This window comes from Acomys minous (assembly GCF_964271855.1).
Source record: "Acomys minous genome assembly, chromosome: 2".
NCBI lineage: Eukaryota > Metazoa > Chordata > Mammalia > Rodentia > Muridae > Acomys > Acomys minous.
This window is the reverse complement of record NC_140484.1, coordinates 130,470,166-130,487,855: the sequence shown is the minus strand read 5'-3', so window position 1 is coordinate 130,487,855 and position 17,690 is coordinate 130,470,166. Positions and strand designations below refer to the sequence as shown.

The window sequence follows — 17,690 nt, the reverse complement described above, 5'->3', positions numbered from 1 at the left end:
CATTAGTTTGGTCCTTGCAGTACATGCCAGGCAGTTGTGTTTAAATTGGTCTGTCCTGAGAAAGTTCTGGGAAAGGGCTACTCTGTCAGTATTCAGCATGTGCTTACTGGTGTTTGTTTACATGTTTTCTGTCTGACCATGTTTTTCTGAACTCAAACAGCCTTCCTTAGGTCACCGCCCTCTCTGCTACATCATGTATAAAGTACCCTGATTCTGAAGTTAGGCTGTCTACAGTGTTAGACTATAGTCGCCCCATTCTTTCAGGTCCTCAGATTCCAGGTCTCATGGACACAGATCAACATAGGCTGACGAAAGCCAGAAGACCCTCAACTGAGACACCAGCTACCTAGAGGGAAGCCTAGAGAGGCCCCGAGGCTGAGCAGGGTATGGCTCTCAGCAGAATTAGCTGCATGGTTGGCATGAGGGAGCTTGGCACACACAGCTGGAGGCCACATAATCTTGTCAGGTCATCTGCTATTAACAACTTCTGTGTATGTGAAAACCGGACAGCATCCTGGTCCTCCACTGAAGAGCTGTGTAGCTGCAGCCAAGGCACTTACCCTAGGTCCCGTATCTGTGAAATGCAAGATTGGCACTCTGTAGCATAAATCCAATAGTGGCTTCTAAACTGTCATCCTAAAATCCCCTGGCCTGGGACTGTTGAGTACCTCATAATGACGGGCAGACACAAATTGTCAGCCCCTTTCCTGGTTCCCTCTCACTGATCTTTGTGGCCTAGAACAAACATCAGGGGCTGGCCTGTGCTCACAAACCTGTTTGTATTGGAAGAAGTAAGAAGTAAAGCTCTTATTACACTCCTGATTTTCACACTAAGGTGTGGCAGCAAAGACCCTGGGCCATAGCTTTTTATACCACCTGCTGTAAAGTAAAAGGTTAAGGAAGACTTGCATTCCCTTTTATAACCCTCTGAACAGCACGTATGTTTTCAAAGCCACTCTTGCCCACACCCTTGCCTACATCAGTTCTGGCCACTCCAGAAACTTCTTATTAGAGAGGTCATAACTGCTCCTCTTAAAGTCTTCATTTTATTCTAATAACCTGACCCCCAGGAACCCTTCTTTCCACCTCAACTTATTCTCAAATTTCCAGAAAACATTTCTGTTAAGAGTTTTCAGGGGGCTTACAGAAAATGGGTTCAAATCCAGTCAGCCACCCAGCTATGGCCTCAAAAACGGTGGGCCTCAGTCCAGTAGAGGAATGTGGTTAAATCCCTTCCTGCAGCTGGTGTTGCCTAAGTGTATCCCTTCGGAGCCTCACCCTTCTATGAGGTTTCCAGTAAGTATTCAGACTTCCCTGACCTTATAGACACAGCCCACTAGAAACTTCTGCTCTGTCCCTCCCACCTCAGTCTACCTCCTACCCCTTTCCTTGCCTCCACCCCTCTCTCATCTCAAGCAGACCCTCACAGACCTTCTAGGTAAGGGGGGAAAAAAGAAACCTGAGAAGTGAATGTTCTCACTGACCTGCTAGTAAGTGACAAAGCCATAAAGATGCCCCCATCTACTCTGAGAGCCCTACCTACTTAGGCCTTAGCACCGAGCACTATCCCCTGGGCCTTGGATTATCTCCCCTCTGTCAGCCTTGGCTCCAGTGTAGGCTGCTGCAGCCGACTCACAAGGGAACACAAGGATTTGTGAAAGTTTTCAAAAAATCAAGCAAAAGTCCAGGCATGGCCTTCAGGGCCCTGCTCCCCGGCCCTCTCAACTGTCTTTTTGTCTTCAGGCCTAATGTGCCTCCACCCATGGTATTGCTGGAGTACCTCACAAGCATGCTCCCCTGCCCAGTGCCTCCACACCCTCTACACCTCTCTTTTTTTGCTCTGGGAACCCCTTCTCATCTTCAGACCTCAATGGGATTGGTAATATATCATCATGAACTTCTGGAACTCTCTGCCCCTTTCATCTGGGCTGTTCTTATGATGCTGTGATCAATAAGCTATTTGGAATGACTTTATGCAAGTTCCAGAGCCCTGAGGCCACTGTGCCATGAAATTCAGCAGTCCCAGCTAGGCCAGCCCTTGGCATACTGCTCACTGAATATAGATAGCCACAAGAAGAAGCTGGTGGGTCCAGCATAAAAAACCCTTGAGTCAAACCACAGAATATTGAGAAGTACTGAGTGTGGCTGTCTGCATATAAGTCTCTCCACCTGACAGAAAGCAGCTTGAACATGAAGCCTTCTGGGCTCACTGGGGAGCCCTTCCCCAAGCTTCCTTTGCCAGCCTATTCATGTCTTATAATTTCATTTGCATTTTACAGATGATTTCTCTCTCCCAAGATACGGTGAGTTCCTTGAGGGCTGGGGTTATTTATGTACAAGTCCCTATATTCCAGCATCCCTACTCTCAAAATCAGTTTACCCTAATATCATTTTTGTGTTTAAAACGTATATATATGAACACTGTGTGTGTGTGGTATGCGTGTGTATATGTGCAGGTGTATGTGCAGATCAGAGGTCAAAGTGTCTTCCTCCATCACTTTCCCCCTTAAATGTTGAGACAGGGTCTCTCACCATTAGCCTGGAGCTGGCCAACAAGGCCCCGCTAACTTTTATCTCTGTCTCCCCGGAGCTGGATTACAAGTCTGCACAACCATGCCTGGGCTTTCAACAAGGGTTCTCGGGATCAGAACTCAGGCTTTTGTGCTTACATGGCAAGCACTCTACCTACTGCGCTATCTCCCAAGCCCCTGTATGCAACTTATCTAATGAAGACTTCAAAGAATATTCCATGTTAACAGCAGATCCTGTACCTGGAGTGTCTACTCTAGCAGGGAACCCTGACTGTGATAGTCAGCATTAAGATGCTTTGCTCATCCTACCTGTATTCCCTTGAAACATATACAACAAAATCCGGGTAGAGGGGCCAAAGAAGTCTCCCAGGGGAGGCGACACCCAAGCTTGATTTGAAAGAGCAAGCAATTTAGTTTCACAAACTAAGGAAACTTGTGACTACCTTCCTCCTGCCTCTGAGGAGGAGGAGGAGTCATGGCCTGGGATTGGTCAAATGCAAGAATACTAAAATAAGCCACTGTCACAGGGGTGGAACCCAGTGTGTAGCAAGAGTTGTTCCAGTCTAGGATGGCACAGCCTGATCCTCCTCTCTCAAACACAAGGTAAGATGGGTGGGGTCTTATTGAGAGGGAACGTATTTATTTATTTATTTGCATGTGTGTGTGTCTATTTGTGTTTGTGTGTGTGTGTGTGTGTGTGTGAGAGAGAGAGAGAGAGAGAGAGAGAGAGAGAGAGAGAGAGAGAGAGAGAGAGAGAGAGAGAATATATGGTGTCAGAGGACAACTTGCAGGAGTTAGTTAAGTCCTAGGCATTGAACTTTGGTTGTCAGGCTTGGCTGCAGGGCCATCCTACTGAAACTTCTTGCCATAGCCTAGGCTTATTCTTTGGGGCGATTTATTGTATCCTCCTCTTACCCGACTCCCTTCTTAGAGATGAAAATTGCACACTTCACACAGCCCCAAGGGCTTCATGGGGTGCTGAGGAGAGGCCCAAGAGATAGCAAAAGTTGATTTGCTTGTTATGTCTTCTGTTCAAGTGCTGCCCCAGGAAAACTTTGGGGTACTGCCCTGCCATCTGGGCTCAAACCCAAGGAGGAAATAGCCAAAGTAGTTCTTAGGAAGGGAGAGGCTAATTGAGAGCACGGTAAGCAGTGAGCTGCAGCCAGAGGACCACAAAGCACCAGTGGAAAGATGGAGTCAGTCCTTCAGAGGACCACTAGCCTGGCCCCATGAGGGCACACCTACTAGCACTAAAATTACTGCAGTGCTTGGCCCGTGGCAGATATGTTTCTAAGTACTTAGGGGCCTGCACAAACTGATGCACCAATCAAGGACAATGCATTTGGAGAATATAGACCCTTTGTTCAGATATAGCCAATGGGCAGCTCATTCTCCAATGTTAGGGTCGGGGGTAGCAGGGACTGGCTTAGACATAAACTCTGAGGCTATGATTTGATCACTTCCCCTTGGCATGGAGGCCCTGAGGGTACACAAAGGAAAGGCATGCAGGCTATCCTGATAAGACCTGGTAGGCTGTGGTTAGATGGTGGGGAAGATGAGCCACCTCCATCAGAGGTCTAGGGGAGGGGAAGAGGGACGGAAGAGGGAAGGAGGGTGGGAACAGGACGATTCGAGCATGATCAAGGAGGTAACAATCTGGATGTCAAATGAATAAATTATAAAAATGAAAAAAGAAAAAAGTAAAAAAAAGTAAATATTTCGTCGCATCAAGTCACAGCATGAGCTTCTGAGACAACTTGCCCAGTCCCACAGATGCGGCTCAAGAGACAGACTGCCCTCTTTCATTCAAGCTCAGTAGCCACAGCACCAGGAAGGAGACAGAGCTGTCAATCTGGACTTACCAGGAAATGGCCTGAGGGAGCTTGTGCTGGAGCTGAGGCAAAGGAGCAGGGCCCATAGAGAGCAGCAGAGCTTTAGCTTTAGGGACTCCAGGCACCTGGAAGAGTAGTTTGAGAAAAGAGAGATCCAGCAGAAAGGACCAAAGGGAAGGCACTTGGTATCAAGTTAGAGCCAAGTCAGAGGTTGTGCATCCTAGCACAGAGAGTCAGCTCCGCCCCCAGGAAGAGCCTGCCCTTCCCCAACCATCATTTCCCTCTTCTTACACTGCACACTGGCAGAGCTCCAGGTTCTTCAGCCTTGTGGCAGGAAATGCTCTCTTCTTTGAAACCAAATTTACCGATGCATTAAGACTTAAAGAGTTTTTCTTCTCAGAAACGACTCAAAGAAGTGAAAAGCATGAATTAAAACTAAGCTACTGTATAGTCTAGGGAGCCTCCATCTCCTGAACGCTTGTGTACAGGCATGCCCACCTACCACAGCTGGGTTAGAGAAGTGCTTTGAAATTATGCTTTAAGATGAGAATGGTACCTAAAACCCCAGCACCAGGGAGGTGAAAGCAGAGAGATCAGAAGTTCAAAACTAGTCTAAATCATAGTAAACCCTATCTCAAAAAAGCTAAAGTAACCTGGACTTGGTGGTGCATACCTTAAATCCCAGCTCTTTGTGAGTTTGAAGCCACCTTTGTCTACACAGTGAGTTTCAGGCCAGCCAGTTTCAAAAAGAAAACCTAAAATAGAATAGTTTAACTAGCATTTGTAAGGCATTTTAGCATTTGTGTGACCACCTAGGTGTATGATTAATGTTTTTCGGGGAGGAGACTCAAACCTAGGAGGCTAACTAACCCACAGAAAGAGTTGAGACTCCAGCCCGCTTACACATACTCCAAATCCTATGTTCATTCATATTTTATTCTTTTATTCACTGAAACGGTCTTTATAGGCTGCCAGTGTAGCTCAGCTGGTGCAGTGCTTGCTCAGGATGTGTGAAACAGTGGGTTCCATTCCCAGTAACATCCTCTGGGCATTGTGGCACATGCCTGTAATCCCAGAATTTGGTGGGCAGAGGCAGAGGGGTCCGAAGCTCAAGGTCATCCGATACTTGAGTCTGAAGGTCAGGCTGGAGTATTTAAGACCTTGCCAAAAGAAACGGGTGGGTGGAGAGAAGAGAGGAAGGAAGGATGGAAGGGAAGTAGGGAGGGAGGAAGGAAGGAAGGAAATAAGAAAAGAATGGCAGGATGTGTGTGTGTGGGGGAACAAAATTAAAGTCACTGGCTGAAATTTGCTAGACATGAGAGTATGCTCTGAATAGCTATGACAGTAATGTGGGCACAGGGTGTCACTGTCCCTCCTGTAGTGCATCAACACTGAGGCAAACTGAGCAAAACAGGGGCTTTTCTAACAGTGCTCAGCAGTGCCACTGATAAGTGTGTGCACATTCCTCCACTTGTCACAGCAACTCACTGCTGCCACTCTGCCCCAGCACCTGCTCAACAGCACTCAGCTAGACACTGTATGGATTGTAGCACCACACAAGCGCTAGAGCACAGTCCATTCCAGGACAGTGCATTGAGATGATATATATCATACATACACCATATATATGATACATATCAATATATATATATATAATCTGAAAATACATGTTGAGCATATGTTCTAGAACATTCTTCAGCACTTGACAGTCATTTTGGCTAACATTTACTGAACACTTACTGTGTGCTAAATACTATACTAAGTTATTTTCCTTTTGGTTTTTTAAAAATTATTTATCATTGTCATTATTGTTTAAACTTATTTGTAACACACACACACACCATGACATAAGTGTAGCGGTTGGAGGAAAATCTCTGGGAGTCATTTCTCTCTTTCCACCATGAGTATCCCAGGGGATTAGCTCTAGTAGCAAGCACCTTACTCCTCTAAGCCACCTCATTGGTCCTCTTATGTGGCTCTGAACTAGTGATCATCCTGCGCTTCCTCCTGAGTCTGGGACTATAGGTGTGAACTCCCATCCCTGGCTTCTGTACTGAATTCTTTATACACATTATTATTTACTCTTCTCTAAAAGTCCTAGGTATGTAAGTCAGTGGCACTGCACTTGCTCAGTGTGTGCAAGGCCTTCGGTTTGATTCCCCAATACCAGACACAACAAAAAAGAAAAGGAAAGAAAATAAGCAAGCAAACCCTCTTCAGAGGAGTGGGGTGCAGTGGTAATTTCAATACTTGGAAGGCTGAGACAAGGAGGTGCAGAATTTTAAGCTAGTCTAGACTACACAGTGAGGCCATATCTCAAAAACTGTAAACAAAGCAAAACAACAACAACAAAAATACTTTTGAGGGCTAGGTATGAAACAAGCCTATGTCTGCTTTCTTAACATGCAGCTGGAAAGTATCAGAAGCAAGATTTGAAGCCAGATAAGCAGTTTTCACCACACCACACTGTCCCTTCAACCTACAATGGTGAAGAACACAGATTCCGTGCCTGGCCCAGAGGTGCTGGTGGGCTAGAAGGAGAGGTAAAGGGGAGTGACTGACAGTTTGCCTGCTCTCCTCTGACCTACTGACCTCCCCCGAAGCTTTCTCGAGGTTTCACTTCTTCAAGTGTACACAAGACAAGTAACTAAGATAGGAAAGATGGGTGAAGGTTAGCAAATGGTGCAGGGGAAAATTCCAGGGCAGGAAGAGACGTGGCAGGTTACCAGGTGAGAGAGCAGGATGTTGTGTACCCTCAGCGTTCAGAGTTTACTCCCACCGCCTCCAACAGGGGGCGGCAGCTGGCCAGTCCTGCAACCCTAGTACTAGAAAATAAAGGAAGATGTCTTAGTGTTATGACTGCTGTGATGAGACACCATGGCCAAAAGCAACTTGGGAGGAGAGGGTTTGTTTGGCTTACACTTCCTGAGGCTTACACACCCCAGGAACCTGGAGGCAAGCACTGACGCAGAGGCCATGGAGGAGTGCTGCTCACTGGCTTGCTTCCCATGCCTTTCTCAGCCTGCTTTCTTATAGAACCCAGGACCACCAGCCCAGGGATGGCTCCACCCACAATGCACTGGGCCCTCCCCCCATCAATCTCCGATTATGCTCTACTGGCTGCCCTACAGCCTGATCTTACGGAGGCATTTTCTCAATTGAGGTTCCCTCCTTTCAGATGACTCTAGCTTGTGTCAAGTTGACATTAAAAACTGGGCAGCACAGCAGAGAATCAGAAGTCAAAGGTCATCATCCTTGACTACATATGCAGTCTGAGGCTAGCACAGGCTATTCGTGGTCCTTGTCTACAAAATAAATAAACACAAAAAAGGGACGTTGCTGAGTGATAGTGCCAACATGCACAATTCAGTAGGGAAAGGGTTAAAGATGTGGGGTATGAGCAGGCAACCTGCGAGAAATGCTCTGACCTTGAAGGCTTGGACAATAACCAATACCAACAGGTAGACACAGGAGCATGTAGAGTGGAGAATCCCAGTGAGTCACAGTCTAATATCATTTGGTACCCACAGGACACTCAAGCCTCACCACTCCTGAAGACCACCAGGGCTAGAAATCTGACTGGCTTCACTGTGGTACAGTTCCAAGCAGTGACCGGGACATGTAGTTTAGCTCATGTCCTGGCCTCCCCACCCCCTCCCCCACCCCCGTCCCCATTCCTTGTTCTGTTTTGTTCAGTGATTCTCCTGCCTCAGCCTATCTGAAAGCTGGGATTATAGGTTCAAGCCACCGTGCCCAGTTCCTCAAGTGCTGGGTACCCACCCGGGACCTCCTTTATGCTAGACAACACTGTACCAACTGAACCAGGCCTTTCGTTTATTTATTTATTTATTTTTGGTTGGTTAGATAGTTGTTTTTTGTTACTTGTTTTTGAAACAAGGTCTCATGTAACCCAGTTTGACTTTGAACTCATTATGTAGCAGAAGATGACCCGAACTCTGGATCCTCCTGCCTCATCCTTCTTGTGCGCCGATAGACTAACTGACCTGTGCTATGCAGGTCTCAGCTTCCGCTAACCTCTTGGCAGAATTGAGAAGAGGCTGTGCTGGATTCTGGGAGAGACCCAATGGGCATAAAGAGGCATCCCACTGGTATCAAAGAAAGATTCCTCACTCATCTGTGATTTGCTCCCCCAAACCCCCAGATGGCTTTGCCTAGCCGCAGGTCCAAGAATCCCAAGACACTGGCTTTCCTTCTAGTGGGTGTGACTTTCGTAGTGCTCCACAAGTGGCTCCTTCAGCAGCCCACGCAGGACAAAACAGAGGAACCCACAGCTGCTCCCTGGTCTTCCACAGCAGCGGTGCAGCCTTTGCCGCTCCTCCCGTTGCCAGCGTGCGTGGCCAACGCCTCTGTGAACCTCACAGCTGGCTTCCAGCAGCTGCCGGATCGCATCCAAGACTTTCTGCGCTACCGCCACTGCCGCCGCTTCCCGCAGCTGTGGGACGCGCCCCACAAGTGCGTGGGCCCCCGGGGTGTCTTCCTGCTGTTGGCCGTGAAGTCCTCGCCTGCGAACTATGAACGGCGTGAGCTGATCCGGCGCACGTGGGGCCAGGAGCGCAGCTACCACGGCAAACAGGTGCGTCGCCTCTTCCTGTTAGGGACCTCCCCTCCAGAAGAGGCGGCTCGTGAGCCTCAGCTGGCGGATTTGCTGGGCCTGGAGGCGCACGAGCACGGCGACATGCTGCAGTGGGACTTCAGGGACACTTTCCTCAACCTCACACTCAAGCATCTGCACCTGCTCGACTGGACAGCGGAGCGCTGCCCAGGCGCTAGTTTCCTGCTCAGCTGCGACGACGACGTCTTCGTGCACACCGCCAATGTCCTGGACTTCCTGGAGGTGCAGTCGCCTGAGCGCCACCTCTTCACCGGGCAGCTCATGGATGGTTCTGTGCCCATCCGTGACAGCTGGAGCAAGTACTTCGTGCCCCCGCAGCTCTTCCCAGGCAAGGCCTACCCCATATACTGCAGTGGTGGCGGCTTCCTTCTGTCCAGCCACACAGCCCGCGTCCTGCGCAGCGCGGCTCGCCATGTCCCGCTTTTCCCCATCGACGATGCCTACATGGGTATGTGTCTGCAGCGGGCCGGCCTGGCGCCCAGCAGCCACGAGGGCATCAGGCCCTTCGGCGTGCAACTGCCCGGTGCACGACGGTCGTCCTTTGACCCCTGCGTGTACCGCGAGCTGCTGCTGGTGCACCGCTTCGCACCTTATGAGATGCTGCTCATGTGGAAGGCTCTGCACAACCCGGAGCTGCACTGTAGCCGCAGACACAATGCAGGGTCTCCTCAGGACAGAGGGAAGCTGAAAACACGTCTTCCGATTTGAACCGATGCACACTGATGTCACCTTGAGGACGGATCTGGAAAGCACTGTATCCTAGGGCATGTTCCTGGCCTCGACTTCAGGGATTTTGGTCCTATTGGTCAGGGGTAGCTTCAGACATGTAGGTGATGCTTTTCTTGTTTTAAGCCAACTCCAAGACCTCTGGGTGAGGCATAGCTATCTGTTCATCCTCACGTACCAGCCTTCCAGGGCACCCGCCTTCCATCCTCCATTCATTGTGGGCAGCAAGAGAGGAGGCATGGCAGCCAAGATCAACGTCAGCTGTCCAGTACAGCGCAATTATGAATTGTCATTTCCACCGTTTCCTCCACCGATGAGTAGAGCTCCCAAAAGTCAGTGTACACTTGGAACTAAGGGGTGCCTGGCAGCCTTGCTTCCACCACCCTTCAGGACTCCTGTGAGGTCAAAGTGAAAAGGGAAGCTCTTTTAGGGCAGGCAGCATCGGAAGGCGCCATCGCAGCCACCTTTCTACAGCCCTGACTGTGAACTCCCAGTAGTAGCCTTGCTTGCCCAATGTTTTAGAAAGGGCATGGCTGAGTGGACAGTGGGCGTCTGTCCCAGGGATGTGGAGTACATCTGTGAAAACATTGTATTAGTTTCCTGTTGCTGCTGTAACAAAGTCTCACCAACTTTCCAAGCCTAAGGACAGGCCCACTTACCCTGTAGTCTTCCTACCTTCCTAAGTATTCTAGGGAAGAACACCCCTCCCCCCCCCACACACACACCCTCAAACCTTATCCCCTAGCCTCTAGAGGGAGACTTTCTTCGTCTTCAAACCCAGCAATACTACATGTCTCTACAGCCAGATTCCTCTCTGATTCTTCCTTCTCCGCCCACTTCTCTCCTTCCCTTCTAAAAATCCCGGGTCTACCTGGATAACCCAGGCTTAGCTTCCTGTCTGGTTTTTGTTGGGAGAGAGCCTCATCACAGCTCAGGCTGCCCTGAAATTTGCTATGTAGTCAAGCATGGTCTTGAACTCTGGAGCCTCCTGCCTTTACCTCCCAAAGTGTAGAGTACAGATTTGGCTCTACACCCAGCTAACATCTTCCTGTTGTAAGGCCGGATCACTAGCAATATCACAGTTCATCGCGTCGCTCAATGTCAACTAAGTTAGTCGCAGGTGTCAGAGACTAGGATGTGGACATCCTTGTAGGACCATTGCTTATGTCTACCAGGATGCCGGTAAATATTGTGGAGTAAATAATACATGAAGGACATGTATTATTACATGTGACAAACGTGCTTTCTTCTCCATAAACGGTCCTGTTGTCAGCTCTCATTGTGGAAAACTGAGCATCATTAAATCTGAATTCCTTGTTTTGGTGCCTTGTTCTCAGTTCCTTGACAGAAGATTGTCTCCATTGGGGGGTGGGGGTGGGGTAAAGATAAGATTCTGGCATTTTGTAGCTTAAAAGGTGGGAAGGCAGCAGATTTGAGTCTGCTATGTGACTCTGGGTCCTGGCCACTCATCTCTGAGGCTGGGTTGCTCTGGTGTCCAGGAACGGGAAAGGCCCTTGGGCCCAGGGAGCCCTAGCACCACTGTCAAGTCACCTGAAAGATCAAGCATACCAGGTGCCGCCTCCAGGCCAATCCGCCGCCAGGGGGCGTGCCTGCCTCGCGGTCCATCTCTCCTCGGTGCTAGGCCGGCCAGCGGGGCTGTTTCCCAGTGGCCAATGCCAATTGGTGTCCAGAAAGGTATGGAGCTCCAGGCCTTAGACTAGCGGCTGGGAAGCTGGATCATAATCTCGTGTCACCTGCCCCTACTCTGCACCCAGTTGCCTCAGGGAGAGGCCACTCTTGGGTGCCCTTTGAAAAGCTAGCATACTCTGACTTCCTAAGGCCCTCGGGAATTGGAAAAAGATGTTCCTGAGTCATGACGATAGATCAAAAAAATCCTACGTAAATATGAGAAGAACTAGAAGGGTGTAATGATAAATGCCCAAACCCACAGCACTCTGGGGGCGGAGGCACAGGATTCCGAATTCTGAGCCTCAGCTAAATCTACTCCATCAAGACCCTGTGTCAAAAGGGGTGGGAAGCCTGGATTTGCCTGGAACTCAAGTTGAGGATGGCCTTGAAATACTGATTTTCCTGCCACCAGCTCCTAATGCCTGCGATTATAAAACCAGCCCCCAGAATTAGTTTTTAAAGTCTCAGAAGTTGGGGATGGAAAGATGGCTCAGCTGCCAAGTCTGATCAGCTAAATCAAACTAACTTCCTCTTTTAAAGTTTGTATGTTTGTATGTATGTATGTATGTATGTATGTATGTATGTATATATGTTTGTATGTCATGGTCTCATGAAACCCACATGCCCACAACTACCTGCATAGCTGAGGATGGCCCTAAATTTCTGCTCTCCTACCCTGAATTTTCAAGTGCTGCTTTATTAGGTTTTTCTGTAAGGATGTCACCACCCACCCCCATCTTGAAATAAAATTCTTACATGATGTAATCGAACTTTTTTTTAAAAAATCAATGTATTGCTTAATTTCATATAAAATCTAAATAAAATTAAGTATAAGTATAGCTTGGATTTATGAAAAACCCAAATATCCTTCTAGAGGACAGAATGTCTTTTGAGAATGGTTAGACCAAATATAGAAAACCCTCACAGATAACTGATTAAATTAGTAAGAAAATACACCTTTTCCCAGATGCAAAAATCAACATATAAACTCAATGTGGTTTCTATATCAAGCAGCCAAGAAAAACTTGCTATTGCTTTGTTGGTGTTTTGGTCTGGCTTCATTTGTTTATGTTGATGTTTTCATTTGTTTTTGTTGGTGTTTTTATTTGTCATTCGTACTTTCATTTGTTTATGTTGGTGTTTTGAGACAGCATCTCTCCCTGTTGCCCAGGCTGGTCTCAAACGCATGCTCTGTAATCCCAGCACTCAGGCTAAGGCTGGAGGACTGACTGCCTGAATTCTAGGTTACAGAGCACGTCTCCAGAAACAAAACAAAACAAAACATTGCTAAACATCAGTATAAGAGAAACCAAAGACACTGCCTTGGGACTGACTATGAGAAGAGACAACAAAAACAGTAGCATGTTTTAAGATGTTTTTATTTTATTTATTTATTATTTATTTATTTATATTTATTTTTGATTTTTTTTTTTTGAGACAGGGTTTCTCTGTGTAGCCTCGGCTGTCCTGGACTCCCTTTGTAGGCCAAGTTGGCCTCGAACTCATAGCAACCCACCTGCCTCTGCCTCCAGAGTGCTGGGATTAAAGGCGTGCACCTCGACGCCCAGCCTTTAAAATGTCTTTAAATATGTAAATAAATGTCTAGAGACAGCAGGTCATCAAGTCACAGCTGGACCTCTGATTCACTGGGTTCTCCTCACCAGAAACAGGAACTATGAGGCTGTTATGGTCTCCGTTTGGCCAAGGTGAGGACTGATGGCCAGAAGACTCTTTCAAGATCACAAAGGTCTATAGCACAGGCCTCCAGCCTGTTCTGGGGGCTCTGAGCAGTACCCCAGCCCTGCCACCTGCTGGTCACTTGTTGGTCACTCATCCCCTGGCCTGAGAGCTGCAGAGTCCAGCCTGGAGCTTCAGAGAGGAGGCAGGCAGCAATTTGGGTTGTCTGTCATCTTCATTGGGTTCAAACTGCTACTGAACTAGCCCTCCCTTTGCCCTTTAGTTCTGGGAGAACTGCCAATCTTTCAGCATTAAATCAACATCTTAACAATTTCTTCGGGGCTGAAAGGCCCTCTCCACGCTGGGACAGTCATTTCAGACTAATCCTGGCTGGTGCAGGCTGCCCCTCCTCCCAGCTTGCACCCCACCCGTCTGAGAATGACAAAGGGCTCCATTAACACAGCTTCCAGCCATACAAAAGCCATCTTTCCAGATTAACCCCAGTGCCCCCAAGAACTCGGGTGGCATCAGTTTTTAAAATGTCATCCTGGCTCTTTATCCTCAGCCTCAACAGTTTTAAGCAGAACGAAGAGTGAGTGGAGATCCGCCTACAGCCCTTGGCTGCAAGGATGGAAGGAAGGACAGGGGAAAGTGGGGGCATGGCTCCCAGGGAGCCCCACCTGAGGGAGGAGGAAGAGGAGGGCTCTAAGAATTGGAAGGCACTCCAGGGCCTGGTCAGGATGTCCAGTGTCCTTGGGCTTCAAGTAAGGTGAGGCTGATTCCTAAAAGGTGCTTATGCTTTGTGGAGGGAGGGCGCGGGGAGCAGGTGCTTGACAGGCCAGGGACACAGGCTGCCTGGCTTTGGCTTCCAGGTTATGACTAAGGATTCAGATCCAGAAGGCAGGCTGGAGCTCAGAGCATCTGAGCTTGAGGGGTCCAGAGACTCTGGAAGCTCCTGGGTACCAGGACGTCCCTGACACCCACAATCTGCCCCCAGACACTCTGAGATGAGGACAGCTGCCTGGGTGTTGAGACCCAGTGAGCAGTCCCTTGACCCCAGCTCACTTGTACGTCCCAAGGGCCCAGTGTTGTGAACTAGTACTTTACCCCACACCTTTGGCTCTCCTGGTGCAAAAGCATGGAGCCTTCTGTGGGACTCGAAGGCTTCCTCTTCCGGTGAGCCTTATTGTGCCCAAGCTTCAAGGTACCCAGGATCTACCTCTCCCTGGCCGCCCTTAGGGCCCACTCAGACCCCAGTCAGCCACTTACCTCATAGTCCTGAGCCACTCACACAGAGCAGAGTCCCTGCTACAGAGGGACCGTGGACACTTCTACCTGCCAAAGACAGGGGCACAGATGGGTGTCCCCACTCTGAGTGCTTTGAAAAGCAGCATGGCAGCTCTTTAAAAAGTAAATGACATTGTCAGGGTGTGGTGGTACACACCTGCCACACTAGCACTTGGGAGGCTGAGGCAGGAAATAAGAGTTCAAGGTCAGACAGTGCCACACAGTGAGGCTCTTTTAAAATAACAAATAAGAGGGCTGTTAAGAGCACTGACTGTTCTTCCAGAGGCCATGGGTTCAATTCTCAGCAACCACATGGTGGCTCACAAGCATCTATAAAGGGATCTGATGCCCTCTTCTGGCCTGAAGATGTATATGCAGGCAGAGCTCTCATACATTAAAAAACAAACAAACAAACAAACAAAGAAAACAAATAAAATCCATGCAGATGTGGTGGTGCATGCCTGTAATCCCAACTGTTGGGAAGGAGAAGGATCAGGAATTCAACACCACCCTTAGCTACATGGAAAATTTTAGGCTAGACTGGACTATATACACAACCCCCTGACTACAGCATGTGAAGATATTTGCTTCTAGAGATTATGACATGGGTTCAGTCCCTGGGTCTCACACAGTAGACTGAGAAAAACAACTCTTGAAAGTTGTCCTTTGACCTCCACACTTGTCCCCCCCCCCATAACTAATTTTTTAAAATACGTTAAGTTTTACATGTATGACTGTTGTAGCTGCATATATGTTTGAGCACTGTGCCCATAAATAATTGTTTTTAAGTTAAATGTGCTGGGAGGCTGGAGAGATGGCTCAGGAGTTAAGAGCACTGGCTGCTCTTCCAGAGACCTGGGTTCCATTCCTAGCACTCAGCTCAGACCTATCCAGTTTCAGGGGATCCAACACTGTCTCCTGGCCTCCAAAGGCACAAGACATATATGTGTTTCACAGACATACATGTAGGCAAAACACCCATACACATTAAATAAAAATGGATAAATGGAAATTAAAATCAAACACATGACACTAGGGCTGCAACCCACTGCCCTGTGAGAGCATGAGCTTGCCGTGCTTGAGACCCCTGAGTGCTGTTTTCAGCACCAAACACAGACAAGCAAGCCTCATGGATTTAGCCAGGAATCACCATTCTATCCCCAGACAATCCCGTGAAAGCTGAAAATGCAAATCCTCCCAAAACTCTTACATGAGTGTATGTGAAACAGGGCCGCAGATGTAGTAGGCCCTGGGACCTTGGCACCACGGACTCCATGGTGAGAGCACCATTCACACTGTAAAATTCAGCACACAGGCAGCAGCACCTGCCCAGACTAAAGTCATCAAAGCCCAGAGTTCTGTGAAAGTTTCTAAATGAACCAACCTTGTTTTTTTGTTTTGTTTTGTTTTGGGCTCCTGTGGGTCGGCTTCTGGCTAACTGTACTTGTTAACCCAAGTATGTCAAGCCAGAGTATGATGCTTAAAAGTTCACCCTGAGATGGGCTTAGTGCTATGTTAAGATCCCAAACACCCAGTGCAATCCCTGGCCAGCTAATAAAGACTTTCTATTAGCTTAAATCCATGCCTGAGCAGTCTTCTCTGGTGAATGCCCCCTAACAGCGCATAGCCAAAAAGTGTGAAGGGCCCAGCCGCCCACCAACAGATGAATGGATAAACAGAATCTGCATATCTGCACAATGGACTATTATCCAACCATAAACAAGAATAAAGTCCTGATTCATGCTGCAACATGACAACAGTATGCCAAGTGAAAGACTGCAGAAACAAAGGGGCACATGTCCCATGATCCCATTATATGAAACATCCACAATGGCACGTCCAAAGAGCCAGAGAACGGACTAGCTGTTGCCCAGGGCAACTCGTGGGAGGGCTGGAGCATGACTTTGGGTGAGGACTAAGGTTCTCTTTTGGGGTGATGAACATGTTCTGAAGTTCGCGTGCGGTGATGGCTATGCAATTTAAAATATTAAACCACTGAGTTTTATACTTTAAAGAATTATCATCTAGGGGCTGGAGAGATGGCTCAGAGGTTAAGAGCACTGGCTGCTCTTCCAAAGGTCTTGAGTTCAATTCCCAGCAACCACATGGTGGCTCACAACCGTGAGATCTGGTGCCCTCTTCTGGCCTGCAGGCGCACATGCAGGCAGAATTCTGTATAAATAATAAATTAAAATCTTTAAAAAAAAAAAAAAGAATTATCATTTAATATTGGGCTAATGTTCTCTAACATTGATCTACAGCCCCAAGTGTCTAAAGGGTGACTTTTATGATTGGCGAGTTGTATTTCAATAATACATTTTAAGAAAGGTTTAATTAGACGTGCCACTCCCTCCTCCTCCCCACTCTCCCACTCAGCTCTTCGCTTCTTTCCACACTTCTCCACCTGCCCGGTGAGGAGTCAGGTCACGGCTGTTGCTCAGTGATCTGTCCGGCTTCCTCTGCACAGGTGAGCCCCGTGACCTTAGGCTGCTTCCTGACGTGCATTTCTTTTTATTTCTTTATTTGTTTAATTTTGAGCCAGAGTTTCGCTGTATAGCTAAAGCTGGCCCTAAACCCAAAGTGGTTCTCCTCCCTCAGCTGGGATGATGGGAAGGCTCCCTCATGCTTACTGTGACGGTCTGGATGGGGGCAGACCTCCACTCATGCTTGAATACTTGGTTCTCACTGGTGGGGCTCTTTGGAAAGATTAAGTGATGTGGGGGGACGGGGTTGTGTGTCACTGGGGCTGGGGTTTCAAATGTCCATACTGTTCTCAGTTAGTGCGCGCGCTCTCTCTCTCTCTCTCTCTCTCTCTCTCTCTCTCTCTCTCTCTCTCTCTCTCTCTCTCTGTCTCTCTCTCTCTCTCTGTGAATGTGTAATGTGCATGTGGAGGGTAGAAGTCAACATTGCTATATCCCTCAATTATCCCCACTTTATTTTCTGAGACAGGCTCTCTCACTAAACCTGGAGCATCCTCTTCAGCTCTGCTGACCAGTGAACTCCAGGGACTGACTGGTCTCCGCCTCCGCAGTGGTGCGACTACAGGCACACGCCATCACACGTGGCTTGTCTTCCTTCTCGCTGGGAATCAGAACGCAGGCTCTCATTCTTGCCCAGCAAACTGTTTGCTGACAGAGCCGCCTCCCCAACCCCTGACTGACTTTCTATCCTCTGCCTCAGCCTCCCGAGTGCTGAAGTCACAGGCATGTGCTACGGACCACCCTAGCCGGGTATGGGGGTCCCTGGGATGAGGGTCCTCGAAGACTAGGTGGGTAAGGATTCGGCAGAGGCAGTTTGAATCTGAATGTATTTTGT

At 48.4% G+C, this 17,690-nt stretch overlaps 1 protein-coding gene across 3 annotated transcripts; it reads left to right on the top strand.

The window, feature by feature from the left end:
* The first annotated feature begins 1,722 nt into the window (after positions 1–1,722).
* Positions 1,723–11,046, top strand: B3GNT6 (UDP-GlcNAc:betaGal beta-1,3-N-acetylglucosaminyltransferase 6). Of its 3 annotated transcripts, none has more exons than XM_084768276.1 (2): positions 1,723–3,134; positions 8,381–11,046. In XM_084768276.1, exon 2 carries the CDS (start codon positions 8,526–8,528, stop codon positions 9,702–9,704), a length of 1,179 nt encoding a protein of 392 aa, XP_084624402.1. In that variant the 5' UTR covers positions 1,723–3,134; positions 8,381–8,525; the 3' UTR covers positions 9,705–11,046. The 3 variants fall into 3 exon arrangements, with proteins under 3 accessions (XP_084624402.1, XP_084624403.1, XP_084624401.1); XM_084768277.1 differs by having other exon boundaries at positions 8,305–11,046; XM_084768275.1 differs by having other exon boundaries at positions 8,302–11,046.
* Positions 11,047–17,690: the final 6,644 nt, after the last annotated feature.

Coding starts and splice junctions, on each gene's coding strand:
- B3GNT6 (XM_084768276.1), top strand. CDS start 8,526: ATGGCTTTGCCTAGCCGCAGGTCCAAGAATCCCAAGACACTGGCTTTC.